The 23,551-nt window shown below is 41.2% G+C and overlaps 1 protein-coding gene across 3 annotated transcripts in view; it reads left to right on the forward strand.

Annotated features, from left to right (window-relative positions):
* UNC79 (unc-79 subunit of NALCN channel complex) overlaps positions 1-15,086 on the forward strand; it is a 112,832-nt gene extending 97,746 nt beyond the window's left edge. For all 3 annotated transcript variants that reach the window (XM_075712410.1, XM_075712411.1, XM_009478453.2), the window contains 6 exons: positions 3,326-3,501; positions 5,195-5,381; positions 6,824-7,021; positions 9,203-9,280; positions 14,103-14,144; positions 14,886-15,086. In XM_075712410.1, coding sequence (XP_075568525.1) covers positions 3,326-3,501; positions 5,195-5,381; positions 6,824-7,021; positions 9,203-9,280; positions 14,103-14,144; positions 14,886-15,086 — 882 coding nt within the window. The remainder of the gene's footprint in view (positions 1-3,325; positions 3,502-5,194; positions 5,382-6,823; positions 7,022-9,202; positions 9,281-14,102; positions 14,145-14,885) is intronic.
* The last annotated feature ends 8,465 nt before the right edge of the window (positions 15,087-23,551 follow it).

The following is a 23,551-nucleotide window of genomic DNA, read 5'->3' on the forward strand; positions in this document are numbered from 1 at the left end:
AAGTGAGCACTGAGCTGGAGGTGAAACTTTGGTGATTAAAAGCCCCCTTTTTTAGACGGAAAACACCTGTCTTATAGTGGAACCATCTGTCACTTCTTAATGTCAGGCAAAGTTAGAGCGCAGTCTTTTGAGCTACATACCGGTACCCTGCACAAGGGTGGATTTCCTTCAGCACATAAAATGGAGGCAGAGGTGTGACTACGCCTTGATGGTTCTAACTTCTGCAAAGCTGGCAAGACAAATGAATGGTGTGGGAGCGCAGCAGAGGAACCGTTACAGATACGGAGAGTCTGTGCTGTCAAAGATGCAGCCAATTCTGAAATCTGGCAGTAGAGTTTTAGTCCTGGTATGCCAGCAACTTGATGATCCAAGGGGAAGTTGGTCAACTGAATGAGATCATTTCATCAGTGGGCACAGTCAAGTAGCTGCCAAGTTGCTTTTATGTGATCTAAAGCTCAGTTGACAGATGCAGAAAAACAGTTCTGTCCTGTTCTGGCTAGTACGAATCGTATTGCCATCGCTTACATGCCTGGGCTTTGGTGCATGTGGTCTTCTAGGGAAGTTCTTTGACTAAACTCTTGCATTTGTTTCTAACCTCAAGAGCCACTGTGCTTCCATAACACAGAGCGCATCTGCTAATAAAGGGTGTTGATGGTCTGTTTTCCTGATAAATCAGTATAGTGTTTCCCTGAAAGGGCCCCTCTACTACTGCAGCAGTCCCCTGCTGAAAGTTACTGGAAATGCACTGGCGTGTTTCATGCCACAGGTTTATGCAAGCATTACGTTGCAGGCAAGACAGAATAAATGATAACCTGTAGTGGATTTCAATACTGGAGTTTACTTATGAAGCAATGAGATGAGAACTTTTACCCTACCCCTGCTAGTTTCCTGCACACTCACTTGCTCACTGTCCCCCTGCCCTCTCCATCCCACCTCATGCCCCAGAGGGGACACCTTATTGCAAGTTAATAATACCACAAAGGAAGAAGAAACGCAACTAAACAAACCCATGTCTCTTGAAACTCGTAGTAACCTTGTTTTACTGGACAAAATATCTCTTTTGTTAAATTCTTACACTGTTGGCCCTATGCCTTGAATCCCATTGAGTTTTAAAAAAATACTCTAATAAGGGAAGCAGCCTTTTGTGCTGGGGTAGAAGTTTACTTCAAAGCACAAACTAATTAATCATTTTCAGCTGAATTGGATTGCCTTCCCACTCTATCCTTTAAAGTTATTCACCCGTTTCTCTTACAGTTCAGAACTGCTTTCAGAATAGGTAGGCAAATGAATCATAAATAAGGGAGAGATACATCTGGTTTGCCAGTTCCACAGAAAAACATGAACTTATCTGAAATGAGGAATGGGGAAAATTTATTTATAAATACTTCCAGGTATTGTCTCTCCTGTGTAAAATGTTTCTGTAGAAAGCTCTCTGCCATTTACACTTTTTCCTTCTGTTCCTTCTCCCTTGAACTGTAGCCTGATTTTTAGAAATACTCTTACAATGCTTAAGTCTGATAAGATGATAATTTCTTATGCTCAGTAGGACTATTTATTTATTAAATTTTTATACACAGATATAGGTAGGACATGCACTAAAAACTTTACCCAGTTCTTCACTTTTATGCTTTGAAATTAGACAAGAAGCTTCCCAAATGTGTAGTCTGTGCATTTGAAACTAAATCAGAACCAAATGGTCTAAAATTTCGTGTTGTTTTGATTTAGCCGTGTAATACAGGAATCTGAGAACAAGATTAACATAATAGGAGAGTTAAATATGACTATAATTTTATGTATTGTAAAGAATAAGGTTTGGCTGTCTTTGGAAAATGAAAAGGCAGTTCTTATTTAACCTGACCATATTATTCTTATTCTTATTCTGTGGTTCCAACATAGTTGGGAAAACATTTGTAAGCATTTCTAAGTTTACAAATATTCATAGCTTCAAACAAATTCACAACATCTAGATTCAAATTCTTGTAAGCTCATTTAATATAGTTACTTATGTTGCTTGGGCTTTATTAACAGAGGTGTTCCTAGCAAGTGTGTCCCAAGATTATCCAGCTGTACAATTTCTTACTATTAGTATATATTATCAACAGCATCTGGACTACCAAACTAATGCAAAGAATACCGTATGATTTATATGGCCAGTAACCATCCCAACAGCAAAAGTTTAATTTTGGTTTTCAGATATTTAATTCGGTGAACAGAAATAGTTAAAGTTGTTTTATGCGTTTCCCATGTCTTATTTTGCATGTCTGAGAATAGTTTCTTTGAAAGAGGTTATTTTAGTCTGGCATATTAGCAACTACTGGAATATGAAAAAGGTATAAATGTTAATTCTCAGGATAATCACATTCCAGTTTATTGTCTGTTCAGTTTATTATCTTCTTTTCCCCTCTGGGATGACATTTTAGTTGGTAAAGCTCAGCTTTACCAATTTTATTTAGAAAATTCCACCATTTTTGAAGCAGTGTAATGTATCTGCCTGCATACCTGTCTATCCTTTTTACCTGGCTCTATAACAAAATCATTAGATATTCATGCTGGTACCTTTTTTTTTTCCTCTTGAAAGAGGTTTCAAGTAAGTGATTTTTGAGAGTGTAAGTTGCTGGGCTTATAAAATACTATTGGTCCACTGATTTTTATCCTGTTATAATAATTTAATAACTGATGACCTGGATTTTCTTGTGCAAAGCATATGGCTCTCCTTTAAGCTGGCAAATGAAGTCAGCATGTGTTCTGTTAGTCTAGTAACAGAAGGTAATGCAAAGTTACCTTAATTAGAAATACAGAAGTATCTCAAGAAGCACCAATGAAACATTCCTTAGAGCTGGCAAAGCAGGATAATAAATTATCTTTCCAGGCATAAATATTTGCATGTTTCTTGGTAAAAGGTTTAGCCCTTTTATTTCCAGTGCTTAAAGGCATTTGTAGCAGCTGAATAGTGCAACATAGTCATATTGCTGGTGAATGAGTGACAGCTTATTTCTGTACATGTAAATGGAATATTGCACCGGGAAGTTATTTCCTGCCCAGATGCTATCCTGTTAAATGGGTGGATTCTTTCATCTTCACTTAAGCTGTCTGGATGTGCAACCATGAGTTTGTATTCATCAGCTGTTGAGTTTGCTGATACAAAAGGTGCCTATACATTTTGCGCAATTCATATTTTGAGTTTTGTTCTGTAGTTTTGTAGACATAGTTAGAGACCCTGAGAAAGGAATTGAAGGAAAATGAAATAGAATACACTGTTGCTTGGAAGAACTTAGTTCAAGTGAAATACTCTTTTCAGGTAGGAAATCAGATCTTTGCCTTGCAGAGTCACATGAAGACTTGTTCTCAGCCACTGCATGAAGACACATTTGGTGGACATCTGAAAGTTGGTTTGGCTCAGATTGCTGCTATGGAAATCACTCGGGGAAACCACAGAGACAACAAAGCTGTGATCCGATATTTGCCTTGGCTTTACCATCCTCCTTCTGCAATGCAACAAGGGTGAGAATGCTTTTCCACAAAAAGGAATACTAAAATGAGTTAGAAATCTTCACAACATTCTGTGTTTATTGCCAGATTTCATAGATAAGACTTGCAGTAGGGAATGGCAGCTGTGGGACATTGAAACAGCTGGTCAGCAGCTCCCTGATCCTTAACTGAGGAGTTCATCAGTGCATTATTTAAAGTACATGCCAGAAGGGCAGTGATGTCACTCCGTTAGCTTGACTGGTGTTACCCTGGAAATTAACTCGATTCTTGATCTAGATACAGACAGTGAAGAGCACACAGGTACTTGATCAGTCCTAGAATTATAGAAAATCTGTTGGAATTTGTAGAGAATACAATGGGAAATGTCCTTTGAAATTATGGAGTGCAAATGAGCGAGAACTGTTAAGTGTAAGCCTATTGATATGATGATAAAAATACCAACTTCGTCTGATTAAAGTTAGATAAGAGCAATCCTGCTCTTCAAGACATGCTTTTTATCCCTTTTCACTGTGAGAAATCCTAATCTGCAGTGTTTTACCTTCAAAGAGAAAGGAGGTACTGTCCCTTGTCTCACAATGACAACAGACAAGTTGTTTTGAGTGTAGACCATTGGACTGTCTTTCAACACACGTGTATTCTTGTCCCAGCTGTGTCCCAGACTCCCTGCCCCAAGATTCTGGGGACTAAGCTGCTTAGGCTCCAGTCCTGTAGATACGTCTGCATGTAGTTTCATGTAGACCATACCTAGTTTTGGAGATACGGAGTTGTTATCTCCTTGCACTTTAGTTTCTTACATGTAAAAAAAGGACTGTGTGTTCTGAGTGGAAGTTAGTGAATTCTTTTAAGACCCTATAGGTACTTGAAGAAGAGCGTTGTATCAGAGTCAGTTAAAAAAAAAAAAAATTGAATGCCTCTTTGGTGCTATGAATCCTTGACAATGACATCAAATTAGAAATAAAAAACAGTAGTGAGCGTGGCCTAGTAAGTAGTGATTTATTGATCGAAAAAGAATTATTTTTTTCCTGTGCCTGTAAATTCAGATGAGTATGTAATCTGAACTTGGTGGCAGCAAGGGGACAGACAAGATGACACCAGAAAAGTGTTATTCCTTTTTAGATGGTATAAGCACATTGCTTTACAATTAGACATTGCACTAGATGGCGGATGAACACTTAAGTGTCACAAAAAAGCATAGTTCCTGCCTTCAAAAGCATGCAGTCCAAATGTCCAGGGAGAGGCTAGGCAAAAGAGAAATTAATTCCACTTTACCGATGGAGAAGTGGAACACAGTGGAAGTAAGGCATGGCGCCTGCCTCAGAGCTCTCTATGGAATGAAGAATTTCCTGCCATTGCCCTGTCAGCCATGTACTGTCCAGGGGAGCTGAGAGGAGCATTTCCACTTGTGCAACCCTTCCCATCTGATGATTTCTGTGTGAAAAATCACTGTGTATGGAACCAGTGAAGCTGTGAATGTTTTAGCCTTTTATAGGGACTGTTTCTTAGACCCACCAAATATGTTCTGTTGGACTTGTTAATGATACGTCAAGTCCACTAAGTTCTCTGTGGTTCTTTCCGTAAGCTGTACCAATGATCTGTGCCTCTGGCACGCTGAGACCGTATCTGCCTACTGTGCATAAGGAGACTCTGTATTTTGGGGAAAACCAGAAAACTTAGCATCATTGTAAAATCCACTCTTTCTTGACAGGCCCAAAGAGTTCATAGAATGTGTCTCACACATTCGTTTGCTGTCCTGGCTACTTCTGGGGTCTCTGACGCACAATGTTGTCTGTCCAAATTCTCCATCATCTTGCATGCCTATTCCACTGGATGCGGGTTCACAAATTGCTGACCACCTTATTGTTATTCTGATTGGGTTTCCAGAGCAATCAAAGGTAAGGGATTCTGAGTTTTAAGTGGAGATGTGTTTTATATTGATCTTATTATTGCAAACACTTATTTATTTCTTCATAAGAAAAAAGGAGGGGTAAAAGCTTATAAGAACCTGGGATCTAGGGAAAGAAATCTGTAGTTTTTCTTGAATAGCTGCTGCTTCATGTATAGAAAACTGGTGGTGAAATCACTACAGTTAAGTTTGAGATTCAACTATTTCAATATATCTCAGCACAGGAGTGGGGAAGGAAAAACTGAATTCCAAATTGAAGCTTTAGCAATGACTATCTCTGTAACAAATCTCTAGATCCAAATTGAAGCTTTAGCAATGACTGTCTCGTAGCAAATCTCTAGAAAGTTATTTATTCTAGTTGTATAGTAGAATTGGATAACCTATAAATAATGTTATGATCAAAAGTTAATTATATTGGTTCAAGCACAACTCTTTTTCTCAAGGTGCTCTGGACAAGAAGAGTTATTGCAGATCATAAGACATTTGTGATAGTAATTTAACACAGATATAGCAGCACTCTTTGACACCAACCAGGTTTTTATTAGCAACAAGCAGAATGATCACACATTTATCTTGTACATAAAATCCCCCTTTCTTTCCCCTCACCCGGCCAAGACACTGGTGCTTCCCATTCATTTCTTTGACCTTTTTTTGCTCTTTCAAATACCTCTTTCCAGTTACCAAGCAACCATTGCAATGTTTGGTGCAGTCATACTGCCACAAAGCATGAATCACTGTTGCACTTGCAAACTGAGAAAACATCTCTGACCAGAAGCATCTTTCTTGTAATGAAGTGGTTAATGTCCAGCACTCTTTGAGGCTCAGACACTGTGATAAGGAGCTGTGCTTGAGTATGCAAAATGAATTCTCTGTTACTTTTCAAAACTTACTTTCCTTGACAGTGAGCAGTTCTGTCCCAGCAAGGTAGAAATGGATGACAGATTAACAGAACGGATGTGAGATGATGTATTTTGTATGATAGGCTTCCTTTCAGGTGATCAGAACCTGAATGACTTACCCCAGCAGCATCTTTGAAATGTGGTCATACATGCCAGAGCCTCCAGGTCTTTACCAGATTGTGGTGGAGTTTTCCAGCAAGAAAGTCTCAACTAGTCCTGTGTAGCTGTTCTGCAAAACTAACCTTGTCTTTAAAGGGACTGACCTTAATGCCATACACTAAGATTGCATGGGAGTGTGTGTTTGCAACTGTGGTTTTTAGTCTGTAAATACAAAACCAGTTTTTAAACATGGAGAAGATATTATCAAGCATACTTGACTTACTAGTTCCTAATGGGAGGGAAACGTAGGAAAGTGAAGGGCAAGACTGCACAGTGGGATGCATGACACAGGAGTGCTTTGATGAAAGCCTCTGCACTGTTTCCCGATACACTTATTTAAATAAACATTTTCCTCTATTTTCTATTTCTACAGACATCTGTTCTGCACATGTGTTCCCTTTTCCATGCATTTATATTTGCTCAGCTCTGGACAGTGTATTGTGAACAAACAGCAGTAGCTCCGACAGTCCAGAATCAGAACGAATTTAGCTTTACAGCAATCCTTACAGCCCTGGAGTTCTGGAGCCGAGTGACACCTAGCATCCTACAGCTAATGGCACACAACAAAGTGGTAAGCCACGTGCTGTGTACAGATTTAGTACAGATTAAACTCAGAGAGCTTGGCTTTGTTACAGTGGAATACATCAGACTATGAATAACATCATAAAGCAACTTTGATGCTTTTGAGAAATTAAAGGGAAAGCTAATTAGTAGTGGTTTAACCTCGCAGTGGGCCTGAAACAGGATCTAGCCAGGATGTCCCTGAAACAGATTCAAGAGCTAGACTTGCTGCTTGTTAGATTAAGGGCTCCCTGCATCGGGTCTTATTTTATATATCTTCCTGCTCTTCACTGTGATCCTGTTGTTTCATCTGACTCTGCCTTACAGGAGCAACTGAGTGTTTTAGGATAATTCTGTGAATATCCATTTGAATATTTTTTACCACATGATGGTGAGAAAATACAGAAATGCTGACACTTAACTACTCATAACCCATTGGTTACTCATCAAAAATAAGCTACATAAATATCTCTGGAAACATTTTTGAGTAACGAATGACTTGAAGGAGGTATCTTTAGAGATAAGGTTTGAAAGGGAAATGTTCACTCTGTCCAGAAATTGTCCAGACTGTTTTTTGGAAATAACTTTTTAAGCATTTATCTCAACTGCTCACTGCTGTTGGAGCAGCTTTGTACACTAAGAACCCAGAGAAATTCCAGCAGCCTTCTCATACATGCTACCTTTGCTTCCCATTAACTAATGATTCTCTGTGCCTGCAGGCTTAGGGTTTAGAGCTTGTTTCTGATGGGCAAGATGTATTGTGTTTCCCACTTCCCAGAAAGTCATGACAAGTCTGTCATGACGTGTCAAAGCTTTTTAACTTTAACTGAGATGGTAACTAGTAGCTCTGGCTCTGGAGAACCTGATACTAGCTTTGAGTGAGAAAGATTCTTTACATGTGGCCCAGTCCTCTAGGTCAGATGCTCTTAAGGTTTGGGATTTTCATTCTTTGTTTGGTTTGGGTTTTTTTCTTTTTCTAAATGGAGACCTCCTATCTATATGGAAATTATTTGATGTAATTCCACTTTCCCAATGTGAAACATCTTCCACCCCAGGCAGGTATCGACCTTCACCCTTTCAGTTGTAATTACATGGGTTGCACTTTAATGTCTTTGAACCAGTTAGTATTCCCTTGTGTTTTATCCATATCAGGCAGGGACCACCTAAAGCTGCCTTTAAATGATATTTTAGCCTCTCACATCTGGTGAGGTCTCTGTGGTTGTCAAGCCACTGTTGGGAACAGTAGTTCATGAAGCTCCATTTGAACGAAGAGGCAGTGTGCATAATGCTTCTAGCTAGCCAGTTGTTTAGTCAGACACAAAGGCTTCTTGTCAAGCCTTAGGACAAGAATATGACCTGGAAGTCCCAAGTTCCAATCCTCACTCTGAAAGTATCTCATTATGTGGCTTTAGTGCAAGTTATTAAACTCTCTGCCCCAGCTATTGCTCTGTGAAATGTAGATAATAGTAGTTGCCTGTCTCACCGGGGTGTTGTGAGGTTAATTAGTGTTTGTAAAGCGCTTTGAAGATGAAAAGCACTACATAAAAGCTAAGTTTATTATTATCAAGGGAAATTTACACATAGTTCAGACAGGCACTGTAAATACTCACTGCTGGCTCAGGGCATTTGTCTTGTACCTATGAATTTACACAATATAAAACATAAAATGCTGTCTAGTACCAAATAACAGATATTTGCATCCATCATAATTCATGGTACAAAATAGAAGAATTATGGACTAGCTGCTCTTCTGATGGGGGGAAAAAATGATGTTCTTTCTGGGTATGTTAATTTTCAAAGATTCAGTAAATAAAAATATCAATTTCTGACACAGTGATTGATGAGAACTATACAGCAAAGGCATGTAAAAGGATTTATGTTGTCTGAAAAGAACAAAGCTGAAGGCAACTTGTTTTGATGTGTGATATGAATTAAAATACATCAAGCACTTTGAAATATTTAACAGATAGGTGTTGCCGCATCAGGGGAAAAATAAATAAAGAGAAATGTCCCTTATGTGCTCATGTAATATTTAATCTTATATGTCAGTGGTTACTAAATGCACATCTAGTGATTCAGTATAAATGGCAAGCAAATACAGGAAGATTCTTTCTAGAGAGTGTTGGCTTAGCTTACAGCACTATTAATGCTGGACACTAATTTGTTTTTATGCTTGATTTTTTTTTTCAAGATGGTGGAAATGGTGTGCCTACATGTGATTAGTTTAATGGAGGCTTTACAGGAGTGCAACTCTACTATCTTTGTAAAGGTAGGCATACCACACCATGAATAAATATTCATTCATTATTAGTTAATGATGTTGCCTGTCTATTGTGATTTCTAGACATACTGTCCTCTACTTCCCCTCCCACTCAAAAAAAGAAAGTGGAAGAAGTGGCGGTTGAATGCTAATGCAGAAATAAAACCTAGTAGAGCCTAACAAAAAAATAAAATCTCTGGTAAGAAGTAAGACGAGACCATAATCTCAAATTCAAGTTCTCCTGTTTTTTTGTAAATGAACTTCTGATCTACTTCCTCCCTCCATTGTTGCAATGATCTTATTCCTCTAATAGACTCAGCTGGTGTCACTGACTTTGAGAACCTCAAGGTACTATCTGAATTTTCAGCCATTTTTTAACTTTTAATCATCATAGGTCCTTTGCAGATCACCTCACTGTTCTGATCCTCACATTTCCCTTCCTCCTTCTTCCCCCAGCTCTATATGCTGAGCATGACATCATATGGCATGGAATATCCCTTTGGTCAGTTGGGGTCAGCTGTCCCAGCTGTGTCCCCTCCCAACTTCTTGTGCACCCCCAGCCTACTTGCTGGTGGGGTGGGGTGAGAACCAGAAAAGCCCTTGACCCTGTGTAAGCACTGCTCAGCAAAACATCAGTCTGTTATTAACACTGTTTCTGGCAGAAATCCAAAACATAACCCCATACTACTACTATGAAGCAAATTAACTGTATCCCCACCAAAACCAGCACAGCTGATAACAAAAACTTTGTTCCCCAGTGGTTTTCTTGTTATTATATGCCTACGTGTCTGACTCAGTCAAACACTATTTGACAGTGAATATTCTTCCCCTAGGATGTGTAACAGGGTATTCTTTGGTTAGAGAATCAAATCCTGCATGCTCTATTCATGTAAAATTATTTTTTTGGAAATCAGTGGTCAGTCTCCTGTGGGTCACCACAGCATTTTCAGAACAGATTCCCAAAGGATTGGGCTAGCTTCACAAGCATAAATCAATTTTACTAGCCTTTTTTACATGTTTTCCCATTGCATTATTCTGAAGGGAGTTTTCACATAAAATGTCAACAAATCAAGCAGTTAAAGGCACTCTGAATCTAACTGAAATATGTTGGTTTATATAGTTGTTCTGTTGCCATAAAGGAAACTTCTGACTTGTTTTACTTCAGTCTTTTATGATCAAACAGGAATTGAAAATAAAGTAGCTAAAATCAAAGGTCTTGGTGTCAACTGGCATGAAAGTATTCACACTCATTGTGAAAATCCAAATCCCCTTTACTTAGCCCTAAAATGAAATCCTGCAGGAACAATATACATACATAATAGCATTATAGGATTCGTAGTCCCAGGTTACTAATTTTTTTCGAAACTAATTCTAAAAATAGTTATTGTAGATCTGAAAAGTAAGTGTCATGATTGGGGGAAAGACTTACTGTATGTTTGAAGTCCTTCAGAGAGGCAGAAGTGTAAAGCTTATTCACAGGAACCAGTAAGTGAGCGGCATCTCTATAATTAAAAATTATCAACTTTGAGACTGTCTCTTCTTCAGTGGCATGAAGAAGATCTGAACTTTGTTACTCCTACTTCAGAAGTCTGCAAGGATGACAACTGTTTGAATATTAGTTGACTGGGCATTTTTTTGGTAGCTTGTTTTATTTTAGACAACGTTTTACTGCCCTTTCTTTGATAATGAAACAATTTTATCTTGTGCTTTAAAGCTTTTTTTTTCCCTTTTATTTTAGATATAAGCCTTTCAAACAAGGTTTAGTTCTCACTGAAGGAAAGGACATAGTCTAGTGAGAGAGATTTTTTAAACAGAACTTTCTTAATACTCTTTCAGAGATTCATTAAGCAAAATTAATAATTCCCAGTGACTTTCTTTTGCAACTGAGCACAGTAGCACTGATAAATCCTGACCATTTATCATTCATATATTCATATTTACTGCAGTGCCTTTTATTCCACCTAAGGAATCAGGTGCTGCAAACTTCATTTGTTAATGAAGTCGTTGCATGATTCAACACACACATATTTTTAATGCACCACAATTAGAAGGTGGTGCATATCACATGATGCTAGGCGGTTTATGGGATAGCTATCTTAGGTGGCCATTTTCTGTATGACAGGTGAGGGGAAAATACGTCCTAAAACAAGAGAGAAAGAGAAGATGTAAACAATTCGGCTCTTCTTCACTGAAAGAAGAGCTTTCTTTATGCCTGAGATAAGCACTCCTTCATCTCCTCCTTGTGTTGGTGCTGTGAGGTTTCTTCCTCCTGGTACCATGTTGGCCTTTGCTATTAAATTAAACTCACACTGATAGCATTGAGACATGTCTTGATTGCTTCCTATAGTCTTTGAGCCATTCCTTGTATTCTCAGAGAATATTTTTTGGATCTGATGTTAGACTATCTTTACCAATCTGGTGAGGAAGCCAAACTTTCTTTCCTGTGAAAACATTTCAACCATTTTATGTATTTATTTATTTACTTATTCATTTGTATATATTATTTATTGTAGTGTTAGGTTAATGGTTGGACTTGATGATCTTAAAGGTTTTTTCCAACCGAAACGATTCTATGATTCTATTTTTCTTTCTAAGTTGGAGAGAGAGAGATACACACATTTACGCAGATGCACGCATACCCACATATATATTTAATTCATTTTATTTTCCTCTGAGGGGAAGCATTCTGCTTTAGGAGGGCTGAAATGAAAGTGTTCAGCTTTCCTCCTGTTTTTCTGTGTCAAAGGAACTGGGAAAGTAGCCATCCCAGGACAGCCATTGATTATGGAGGCCAGCTCCTTGCTGACCGCAGCTCTCTGTCTGACCATCAGATGTATTTCTGAGGAATTTGGGAGCCTACAGTAGTGAAGGGAGCAGCTCAGCAAACTGCAACGCCTTTTCCAGAGACCCGGGGGTTTTAGGCAGCTTCAGCAGCTGCTGGGTAGATTTCTAGAGAACTGGGCAGGCAGCAGAGTAGGTGAGCCAGAAAAGCACAGTGACTGTTCTCCAGCCTGGCTTCCATCAAAACTTGCACTGGAATCAACATAATTCTGTTGAAAATACAAAGTCCAAAAAAATTGACATTGTCTGACAGCAGTCTGTTCTTCCAGCTGTTCTTTCTAACTAGCTTTATGTATTCTTCCTTTGTGAAGAAAAGGCTGGCTGGGGATTAGGTAATAAAACTCAAGTGCTTCAATAAAAATGTCTTCTTGTCTCATGTATCTATCTGGCAGCTGTAGGAGTGGAGGGTTTGCTTGCTTGTGCCTGCAGCAGAATGTTTCGTTTCCCTAAATGTGTCCCGACCCTGGAAGACAGAAGTGGCGCTGGAAGACAATGATCTGTATCTAACCTTAGACCTCTACAGCGTAGATACCAAGAGCTAGTTTCTGTGAGCGCCCTTTATAGTCAGTGGAGATAAACAGGTATTTTTGGACGTGATTCATCTTGATCTATTTTAGATACCTGCTTTGGGACAAGATGAACTGGATGTGAGAAGTGCTTGATTCTCTCAGCTGGCTGTAAAAGATGTCCAGTGAATTGGTTCAGATACAGAGGGGTACCCTGGGTTTTCTGCCTAGCTTCCCTCCTTGCTTGACATACTTCTGACACCAGTCCTATCACCACTGGCTAGCTCCGTAGGAATGTCATTAATGCTGGAGGAAATTTTCAGTGACATTTTGTTGATGGCAGTGGGGCATGGAGCTTGGCTTCTCAGTATGCTTACCTGTTCCCTCCTCTCTAAAAAAACACATCAGGACTTGAGGTCACTGGATCTTATTAAGCACTTCATTAGTGTGAGAGCTTACAGAAGGATGTACAGAACTCGCACGTCTGCTGCATCTGGCTGCATTCCAGCTATTTTGGCATTAATCTATCTGTAAATGCTGAGGTTTGAATATGGTTTTTCATGTGGTAGACTAAGTAATCAGTCCTGACAGAGCTGCATGATTCTCCAGCAAAACAGCACTGAAATTGAAACAATTATTGTTCCTTGCACAAGGGAAACAGCACTTTATCTAATGTTGTCAATAGTGATTAGGTTTACCTTGCAGCTCCCAGTAGCATAACTGGCAAATTGCAAATTTTAATGCCATTTGGAGGAACATTTTGGAACAATAATCTCAATGGTTAAATTAATATTAGAGAACATGAATACTTTTGCTAGAAATGCCTCTGTCTTCCATAAGCTTGTCATGTTATACTTCCTCAGAAATAAAAGTTCTCTGAAGAGCAGGAGACTGAAATACATACGGATCCAATCATGGGTGACAGATTCGCAGACCTCCTCGCGTTGTTGTTCTGGATAGTTAGTTTTCACCTGTGCTCCCAGGTCACATTCTGCAATGAAACACTGATGTGACTAGTGGCTTATAAAATGCTGGCTACCATTTAAATATCTGGCCAATTATTAGGAACTTCTGCAGCATGTTTTTTCAGTTCTTGATGTATACCTTGCCATGCAGAATGTCTGCTGTGTTTCTTCCAGTATTGCTTACCTGCATGTACAGAAGCACCCTCACAAGGAAAATAAGAAGCGATTTCCTTTAACAAGTTTTTATTCTGTACTCTCATTGTTGACTTAAACAGGATATCAGTAATTGCTGCTGGTGATTCATCAAGCTACAAACAAGGGAAGCTGGCTTCTTTACCTCTCAGAGTTACCTGCCCCAAAACATATGCATAATTTAAAAATAACCACATTTTCAGATCTGTGGTTCAGGCTATGTCTATCCAGACAGCTAAATGCATTCAGTATACCCTTCTCTGTCTCACAGTAACTGGAGCATGTTTACAATCACTTGTATAATAAAATATACCTCTCTTCTTACAGCTCATACCAATGTGGCTGCCAATGATACAGTCAAATCTAAAAGTAAGTTGTTTCTAGTACATTACGCTTTTATTCTTAGTGTTACACATTTCTGTAAATTCTGGAAATAAGATCACTAGATGTGGTCTCCAAACTTTCTGAAAATAGATCGCTGTAGCATATCCAGATGCACTGGATGGCTCAGCACTGAAGATCTCAGGTGTGAGTATACATGGAGGAGCATCATCAGCTAAGATACCTGTCCTGTAATCAGTATTGCTCTCCCTTTCCCTTCTGAAACACTTTCCTCTAACCAGGCTCTGCAGCAGGGCCTTTCCTCCCTGTTTACTGAGATTGCTTGTTCCCTGAGCTGTGGTTTTCTTGATGTTTTAGGCTTGAGAGTCCCCTCACAAATCAGGATTGGGACTCTTGACCCAGGAAATGGATTTTGGTTCTATAGCAGATATTGTGGGCCTGCTTGCTTGGGTAAAACTGTGCCAGCTGGCCCTGTTTGTAAGAGGGAGCAAGGTGGATCAGCGTGGTTTGCCAGTCAAGAGAATTTTGTTGATGACAAAAATAATGACAAAAACACAATAAAGGTGTTGGAGTTGATCTCAGTAAGGAGTTGTTTCTGTAAGCACATTTGCCTTTCATGGCAACACTACAGTGCAGGATGTGGAAGAAAGAAATGTGACGTTGGGGCAGTGGAGGAACTCTCCCTGGCCAACAACCAGTATCTTCACAGTGCTGTATTAATGTATGTATTAAAGGAAGGAAACTGAATGTTTTGCATTATTTCAACAGCATTTATCTGCTGGACTCCAGCTACGTCTCCAAGCCATCCAGAGCAATGTCAACCATCACAGCCTAAGGATGTTACAGGGGTCAGGACAAATGAACAATAGCTCATCTGTGCTCCGCAAATGGCTACAGTGTACCCAATTTAAAATGGCTCAAGTGGAAATTCAGTCGTCAGAAGCTGCATCTCAATTTTATCCTTTATGATTCATGTCATTTGTTCCAAATGTTCATTTTTAGCCTAGCAATAACAGGGTTAGAGCTGTAAAAGACCTTTTGTATAAATCGGTATACAGAGTATATACTGTATCTATACTTTTTAGCCTAGGACAAATTGTGGAGAAGCTTATAATGGGTGAAGCTAAGAGCCTGATCCTGCCAGTCTTTAATTACACTTACTCAGGATCAACAGGTTCTCGAGTCTGCATTCATGAACATGTAGTATTTGCAGGATCGGACTCAAATCTATCACATTGTACATATCTCTGATCATGGAAATATCTTGTTCTTAAATGTTTCTTTACATTATTTTTGAAGCTAAGATAAAAATCACTTTTCTTTAACTTCTATTTTTTTTAAAAATAGAATTGTGGGTATTCACAAACATGGAAGTGCTATGTTGCTATTTTTTGACGATAAAAGAAAACAGGGTTTTTAGGAACCTTTATAGGAGTTTTTTGGGGTTTGTCTTTTTTTTTAGATTCATAGCTGGCAATGCAATAAAACCTGTCACTAGAAGACAGTCATGTTCTAATAAGGCTTTTTGTCATCTTCATCTGTGAAAACAGCAGCTTGTAAGGAGAGGTATTATAAAGTGCACTTAGAAATTAGCTTGTTAAACTGTGCCAATTCATTTGTCTTTTTCTTCAGTACTGTTTTCCAAAACTGCCAAGTCTGATTTATTATTTTTTGAAATATTGCTTTTATTCATTGATTCTGTGCTGCTCTTCTTTGTAGGTTTCATGGAAGCCTCTTTAATTTTGTGACTACTGTATTGTATTCTTCTGTCAATACTTGTTTACAGTGCAATTAAAAATGGATATTCCAGACTTATTCTTATTGATGTCTACAGAAATTACATTGCAGACTTCAAGAGGAGCATGAGTGGACGTGAACTTTTGCATAATGATATCTACAAATCACACCATTTGCACACTATTGTATTAAACATGAGGTTTAGTAACAGATGGATTTTTAATATCATTAAGGGACTCAGCCAAAGCCCATTGGAATCCAAGGATTCAATCAATTCAGTGGATTTTACATAAACTCTTGAGAGCACCATGATTTGCCACCTTTTGTAATTAATACTTAAATCTGTGCAATCACAGTTGTATTTTCTGTATTTATTCCTGTGATGCACTGATTAGAAGAATAACAAACACACATTTAAGTTGTGTATTAGTAGGCTATTAAATTCCTAGTCTTTATTACCACTCTCAGAATCAACATTTTTCCTCCTTGATTGCGTGGAAGTGGAAAGGCATACCTGTAAAGAACTGCCTGAGTACATTTCATTGTTGGAGGAGGTCAATATTTCCTCAGTGCATTTACCACAGAAAAAGTGGAAATGTTTGCAGATACACCATTAAAGTACCAGTATGCTTTAAAAAAAAACAAACAACCCCCCCCCCCCAAAAAAAACTAACCAACCACCCAAACAAACAAAAGACAGTAAAGCGTGTGCTAGCTTGCTTAAAAGATGCCCCTGTCTGTTTTCAGTGGAGAGAAACTGATTTGGCTTTCTTTGCTTCCCAGTTTTTCACATTAATATAGTCTAAGCTTAAACTGGACTGGTCTATCCAAAAGAAAATCTAAGATTCATCATAAGCTAGTTTTGCTGGTATTTGCTTGAGGCAAGTGACTTGCATCTGACTAAGCAGAGTTTTTGAGTTTCTGGAAAACATTTCTGTCTTGAAGATTATTAAGAGATCCACCAGATGATAATTTCTCAGTGTTTCAGGCATTGTTTTTTGTCAGGCTGAATTGAGATGGCACAGACCTGCATGCATTGATAAGGGAGGGTTTCTTCCCAAATTTTCATAGTGGTAAGAGAGGGAAACAGCATTCTTTCTCCACCTTTTGACTGACTTAGGGGGAAGAAAGAAAAAGGTGATACAGAAATGATTATACATGTTCCTATCCCTTCCTTTTTCTGCTCCCTTGTTACTTACTAATCAGCTAATAGTGATTACATGATCATAGAATCATAGAACCATAGAGTCATAGAATGCTTTGGGTTGGAAGGGACCTTTAAGAGGTCATTAGCCCAACCCACTGCAGTGAGCAGGGACAGCTTTAATCAGATCAGGTTGCTCAGAGCCCTGTCCAACCTGACCTTGAAGGTTTCTAGGGATGGGGCCTCCACTACCTCTCTGGGCAACCTGTTCCAGTGTTTAACCACCCTCATTGTAAAAAATTTCTTTCTTATGTCTAGTCTAAGTCTATTCTTCTTTAGTTTAAATCCGTTATTCCTTGTTCTGTCACAACAGGCCTTGCTAAAAAGATTGTCTCCATCCTTCCTATAGGCCCCCGTTAAGTACTGAAAGGCCGCAATAAGGTCTCCTCACAGCCTTCTCCAGGCTGAACAACCCCAAATCCCTCAGCCTGTCCTCATAGGAGAGGTGCTCCAGCCTTCGGATCATTTTAGTGGCCCTCCTCTGGACTGCTATATGGATCATAGAATGGTTGAGGTTGGAAGGGAACTCTGGAGGTTGTCTGGTCCAGGCCCCCTGCTCAAGCAGGGTCACCTAGAGCCAGTTGCCCGGGAACATGTCATGGCTTTTGAATATCTCCAAGGACAAAGACTCCACAACCTCTCTGGGCAACCTGTGCCAGTGCTCAGTCACCCTGAAATTACAAAAGAGTTTCCTGATGTTCAGATGGATTTCTGAAGGCCGGTCTTGCTAGTAGAGGCTGAGACAAAGATGACACTCAGTATTTCAGACTTTACCATATCCTGTGTAACCAGGTCCCCCATCTTATTCAGCAGTGGGCCCACATTTTCTTCAGTCTTCCTTTTGTCACCTGTGTACTTATAGAGGCCCTTCTTATTGTCTTTGACATTCCTTGGCAGGTTCAAATCCTGCTGGACTTTAGCTTTCCTAACTTCATCCCTGGATGATTGGACAATGTCTCTATTCCTCCCAGGTTACTCATCCTTGCTTCCACCTTCTGTATGCTTCCTTTTTATGTTTGAGTTTGGGCAGGATCTCCTTGTTCATCCACACAGGTCTCCTGGCTTTTTTGCCTGACTTGCAGCTCATGGGGATGGACTGCTCTTGAGCTTGGAGGATGTTATCCTTGAATACTAACCAGCTTGCTTGGGTCCTTCTTTCTTCCAGGTCCTTGTCCCATGGGACTCTTCTGAGCAGATCTTTGAAGATGCCAGAATCTGCTTTCTGGAAGTCTAGGGTTGTGAGCTTGCTTTTTACCCTGCTCCCTCCCCTCAGGATCCTGAACTCCTCAATCTCATGGTCATTGCAGCCAAGGCTGCCTTTGACCTTCATATCCCCAACAAGCGCCTTGTTGTTGGTCGGTATGAGGTCCATCAGAGCACCAGTCCTCATTGGCTCCTCTATCACTTGGGTGAGGAAGTTGTCATTGATGTACTCCAGAAACCTCCTGGATTGCTTATGCCTTGCTATGTTGTCCCTCCAGTAGGTATCAGGGTGGCTGAAGTACGCCATGAGGACCAGGGCTTGCAAATGTGAGGATGCTCCTATCTGTCTGTAGAAGGCCTCATCCACTTGTTCTTCCTGGTCAAGTGGCCTATAGCAGACATCCACTACAGTGTAACCCCCTACGTGTCTTCTCTTTAATCCTTGCCCATAAGCTGTCGGCTTGCTCCTCATCTATCCCCGGACAGAGCTCCATGCACTCCAGCTGCTCTCTCACAGAAGGGGCAAACCCTGCTCCTTGTCTACCCAGCCTGTCCTTGCTAAAGAGCCTGTATCCCTCCGTTGCAATGCTCCAGTCATGGGAACCATCCCACCATGACTCTGTGATCCCAACGAGACTATAGTCCTGCAGCTGCACACAGATCTTGAACTCATCATGCTTATTCCCCATACTGGGTGCATTAATGTACAGGCACTTCAGGGAGGCACCCCAGCATGTGGATTTCCTGGAAAGGGTTTTGGGGGTTTCTCCATCATGGTGGCCAGTAGGCTCTTCCTCGCTCACATGCAAAATGCTCATGGTGATCCCAGTTGAGCCTGTTTTGTTGGTCTGTGATCCCTTCCTGTCACATCACCTCAGGCCCTTCATTCATTGAACCTGTCCATCACTCCCTCACAGGGCTGCAGTTCAAAACTGATTATGTGGAAGCCAGTTGTAACTTTGGGTTTCAGGCAAAAAAGAGCTGTGGACTGTGTTTTCTGTGGGACTGACTCTTCCATTCCCGGGCTGTGTCTTCTTCATGCCTGTGTCTTCTTCATGCCTGTGTTTGCGATACAGATAACTTTGCTGGGTAACCACATAAATAGGGCCCAGGCTTATTGTGGGGTCTAGTGTCACCCTAGTGAAATGGAGGTGTGTCATGGTTTAGCCCCAGCCAGCAACTAAGCACCACGCAGCCGCTCGCTCACTCTCCCTATCCCGATGGGATGGGGGAGAGAATCGGAGGAGTAAGAGTGAGAAACACTCCTGGGTTGAGATAAGAACAGTTTAATAATTGAAACAAAATAAAGTACAACAGTAGTAGTAGTAGTAATAACAATATAATCATAACAGTAGTAATAATATACAGAGCAAGTGATGCACAATGCAATTGCTCACCACCCGCCGACTGATACCCAGACAGTTCCCAAGCAGCGATCGCTGCTCCCTGGCCAACCCCCCCCCAGTTTATATACTGAGCATGACGTCACATGGTATGGAATAGCCCTTTGGTCAGTTTGGATCAACTATTCTGGCTGTGCCCCCTCCCAGCTTCTTGTGCACCTGGCAGAGCGTGGGAAGCTGAAAAGTCCTTGGCTAACATAAGCAGTACTCAGCAACAACTAAAACATCAGTGTGTTATCAACATTCTTCTCCTACTAAATCCAAAGCACAGCACTGTGCCTGCTACTAGGAAGAAAATTATCTCAGCTGAAACCAGGACAAGGTGCTATTGGACCCCTTAAAGTGAGACAGAGACGAGAGAGAGATTCCTGTGTTTGATCTGTTGTGACCTGGTGAATCTGAAAGACAAAGGCAATGAGAGGGAGGAAATATGAGGACCTTGGGTGTGAGGTGGGTATATTCAGATGGGTATAGCAGGGATTGTTGAAACTTAAAGGATGAAAACAGATGATTCGTGGGGAAGAGCAGAGCCTGAGAAAGTTTGTCCTTAAAAGCCTCTTCTAGAAAGTAGAAGCCATGATCAGGCATCTCACTCAGCGGATAATGAATGTAGGCAACATGGCACAAGTGCTTTCCCTGCCTAGCAAAATTTCTGCCTCAAAGCATCTAATATTCAGACTGGCAAAACACACAAAAAAAGCAGACATAGTGGTGGGCTGTTATTAAGCCAAAACCAGACCTGCTGAATCCAGGTCCATAACTAAACACTTCAAGACTTTGTGGGAATTTATATCTGGCTTCAGCTCGGGGTTTAGAGATAAAAGTTGGTCACAGAACGTACTTCCATACCTGAACATAGGGTTTAGTATGCATCTGTCACCAATTATAATTAATGTGGTTCTTACAAAGCTGTTATATATAGGCAAATGAAGACTGTAAATATGAATTGAGAAGCTGCTTTAGCATAGAGAATACAGCCTGGAAGAGGGTATGACTGATGACTGGGGATGTGTTGACTAATAATAACAAATAACATGGGGCTTGAGCAGATGTGCATGGTTTAACATCTCATGAAAATCTCTAAGTGCACTCCAGGCATCTTCAGAAGTACAGATATCTGCATTAATTGTTTTTAAAAGCACTGTAAAATATATCTTTACGGTGCCTGAGGTCAATATAGAACTCAAGTGAGTCACTCACATTATCTCTCTGAAATAGCCCAGAGCAGCAATTCTTTATAGTCTGTAGGAAGATTAGGAAGTAAACAACATTTGGTGTTCCCTGAAAATGCTACCGAACAGCAGAGGCCGGTCTTCCTGCTCTGCCACGCTCCCAGCATGGCTGTGTCTCTGGGGATGCGTCACCAGGAGCAGAATCCATGCTCTGATCATACAGAGCTGCCGTTTAGGAACAGCGTTCAGTCGTCTGTTGCGATAAGCTGCTTAAATCAATGCCTGTTACCAGGCCTGACCCAGTAAAGGAATCAATTTACCCTGTGCCGAACTGTGAAATTTTCAACGGCACGGGGCACTTTGGATGAAGCAATGGTTGAAGCCCCACACCGGCCGCGGCACGGCGCGGCGCACCGCCGAATTAAGTGACTTGGTGTCCTGAAAGCGAGGTTACCGCCCGCGCTGGGCACCTCGGAGCGCTTTCTGCTGCCTGTTGAGAGCGCCGCTGTCTGAGCTATGTGCAGGCCCATGCAAACAAAAGGCTTTCGCAGCACGTCAGTTACTATCTACATACGTGCCTTATCTCATACGTAGCATTTCTGTGACATCTCGTTAGAGCCGCAGCAGGGTGAAAGGCCCTACAAACACGCAGTCGGTTTTCTGGCTCTGTTTTTCGTGCTATGACAGGACTCGATGTGCTCTAGGACTGACGAACGTTCTGGGCCCGAAGATCTCTCTGAACTCTGGCCTGCACGGCCTCCTTTCAAGCTGGATGAAGATTACCAGAGCCCAGGGCTGTTTAGTCTTCGCTAGCGTGTTCTGGAAAAAGAGCTCTGCAGCAAAGGTTCCTCTGCTGTTCCCCCAGCTGCACGCCGCCCTGGGAGAGTTTCATCCACAGTTTTTCTTGTTGCACCTTAATGCGACTCTTCAGCAGGGCCAAAGTCTACACTCTTTCAGTCAGATCTGAATCTTGATTGCACGAGGGCGGTTTAGTCAACGATGTGGGTCTTCGTCTTAGCAGTCTGCCTAAAATCAGGCAGAGGCACCGGCATTACAGCTGGCTTCAAGTTGACACGCCGTTTGTTTGGCTTGATGCAAATTTGAAAGGAAAGGCTCTGCGTTCGTCCGTTGATTTATAACTCTGAATTACTCCATTCACTTCTGCCTCTCCCTGCTGAGCACAATTTCAGCTGGAGGCTGGGCATCAAGGTACGGCGGAGAGAACAGCAGTTGGAGGGGAAGGTGCCCTGATGCCTCTCCAACTGCAAGGGGATCAGGCAGGGAACCTGAATCCACCCTTGGCATCAGCCCCCCGCAGCGCTTGCTGCTGGGCGGTCAGGGGCCGCCTCTGGAAATGCCTTGGGTCAGGCAACAGAAGGGCACGTGAGGGTGAGGCCTGGCCGGCCCGGTGAGCTGCTGCGGTGCCTGAATCCTGCCGCGGGGAACCGGGGGGCTTTCAGCTATCGCTGCGTGTGTATTAAAACTTGTGTGCGAGGAGCAGAAGGTTGTGAAGAGCTGGCAGCGCTTGGCGAGGGTGGCTGGTTTCTCATTCATAGTTATGAAGCATTAACATGGAAAAGCAGAACTCACGATTCAATCAGTGGAAGTCTACATCATGAATCACTTATCATAGAATTAAGAATCATAGAATGCTTTGGGTTGGAAGGGACCTTTAGAGGTCACCTAGCCCACCCCCCCTGCAATGAGCTGGGACAGCTTTAACCAGATCAGGGTGCTCAGAGCCCCGTCCAACCTGACCTGGAATGTTGCCAGGGATGGGGCCTCCACTACCTCTCTGGGCAACCTGTTCCAGTCCTTGACCACCCTCACTGTAAAAAATTTCTTTCTTATGTCTAGTCTACTTTCCAGTATTTTGCTGGATTTGATGGATACCACAGGGCTGCCAGCTGACTGGCAACCAGCCTTCTGTCCACCGCCCCAGGTAACCTACCCTGACATCGCGTTTAACGAGCTCCCCATCACACCTGACAAGCCATGACTGTGAGCTGGGACGCTCTTAGGTTTGATAGACACGACATAATGCTAGGTCAATTTTCTCGATGTATAATTCAGCAGCTGGGCAGTGTAACTGCTACGGCTGGCTTAGTATTTTAAATCCGTTCAAGAAAGGTACAATAGCGTGCCTGTGAAGTTTTACACACGGAATAAAAATTTTATAGGTAATCCTTTCTTTAGGCAGGTTAGCTTTTCTGGCAGATCCGTGGCTTTCATGCGAAGTCAAAGTGATTGCACAGAGTTCTTTACAAAAGCTTTTCTGACCCTGTGAATCCTTGCCATGCAGCAAAATGTCAGTAAAACAGAATATAAAGGACCATCACTAAAAGAAATAAATAATTCATTAAAACCGTTACCCATTTTGCACTACTGAGGATATCCTGTGTACACTGTGTTGATTAGTGAGATCCAAAGCAAGTACATGCTTCCAGACATGTACTGAAATCTACAGAGAGGCACAGTTTATACCTGTTAAGGTTCAAACCCCATATTTATAGCTCAGAAGGAACAAGGATTGATACTGTGAAGCAACCGAGCACCACAGCAATATGCATTTCTGGTGCTAGTTGATTCCAGGGAGGTGTCAGATTAAACTGCTAAACTGATGCCGCCATGATTTGATCTTCTTCCTACAGATACATCTGTTCAACACCAGGTTTTGCCATCATTGCACAATCAAGCCAAGAATGGAGGTTTTCT

The sequence above is a fragment of the Pelecanus crispus genome, chromosome 6, assembly GCF_030463565.1.
Source record: "Pelecanus crispus isolate bPelCri1 chromosome 6, bPelCri1.pri, whole genome shotgun sequence".
In the NCBI taxonomy this organism is placed as follows: domain Eukaryota; kingdom Metazoa; phylum Chordata; class Aves; order Pelecaniformes; family Pelecanidae; genus Pelecanus; species Pelecanus crispus.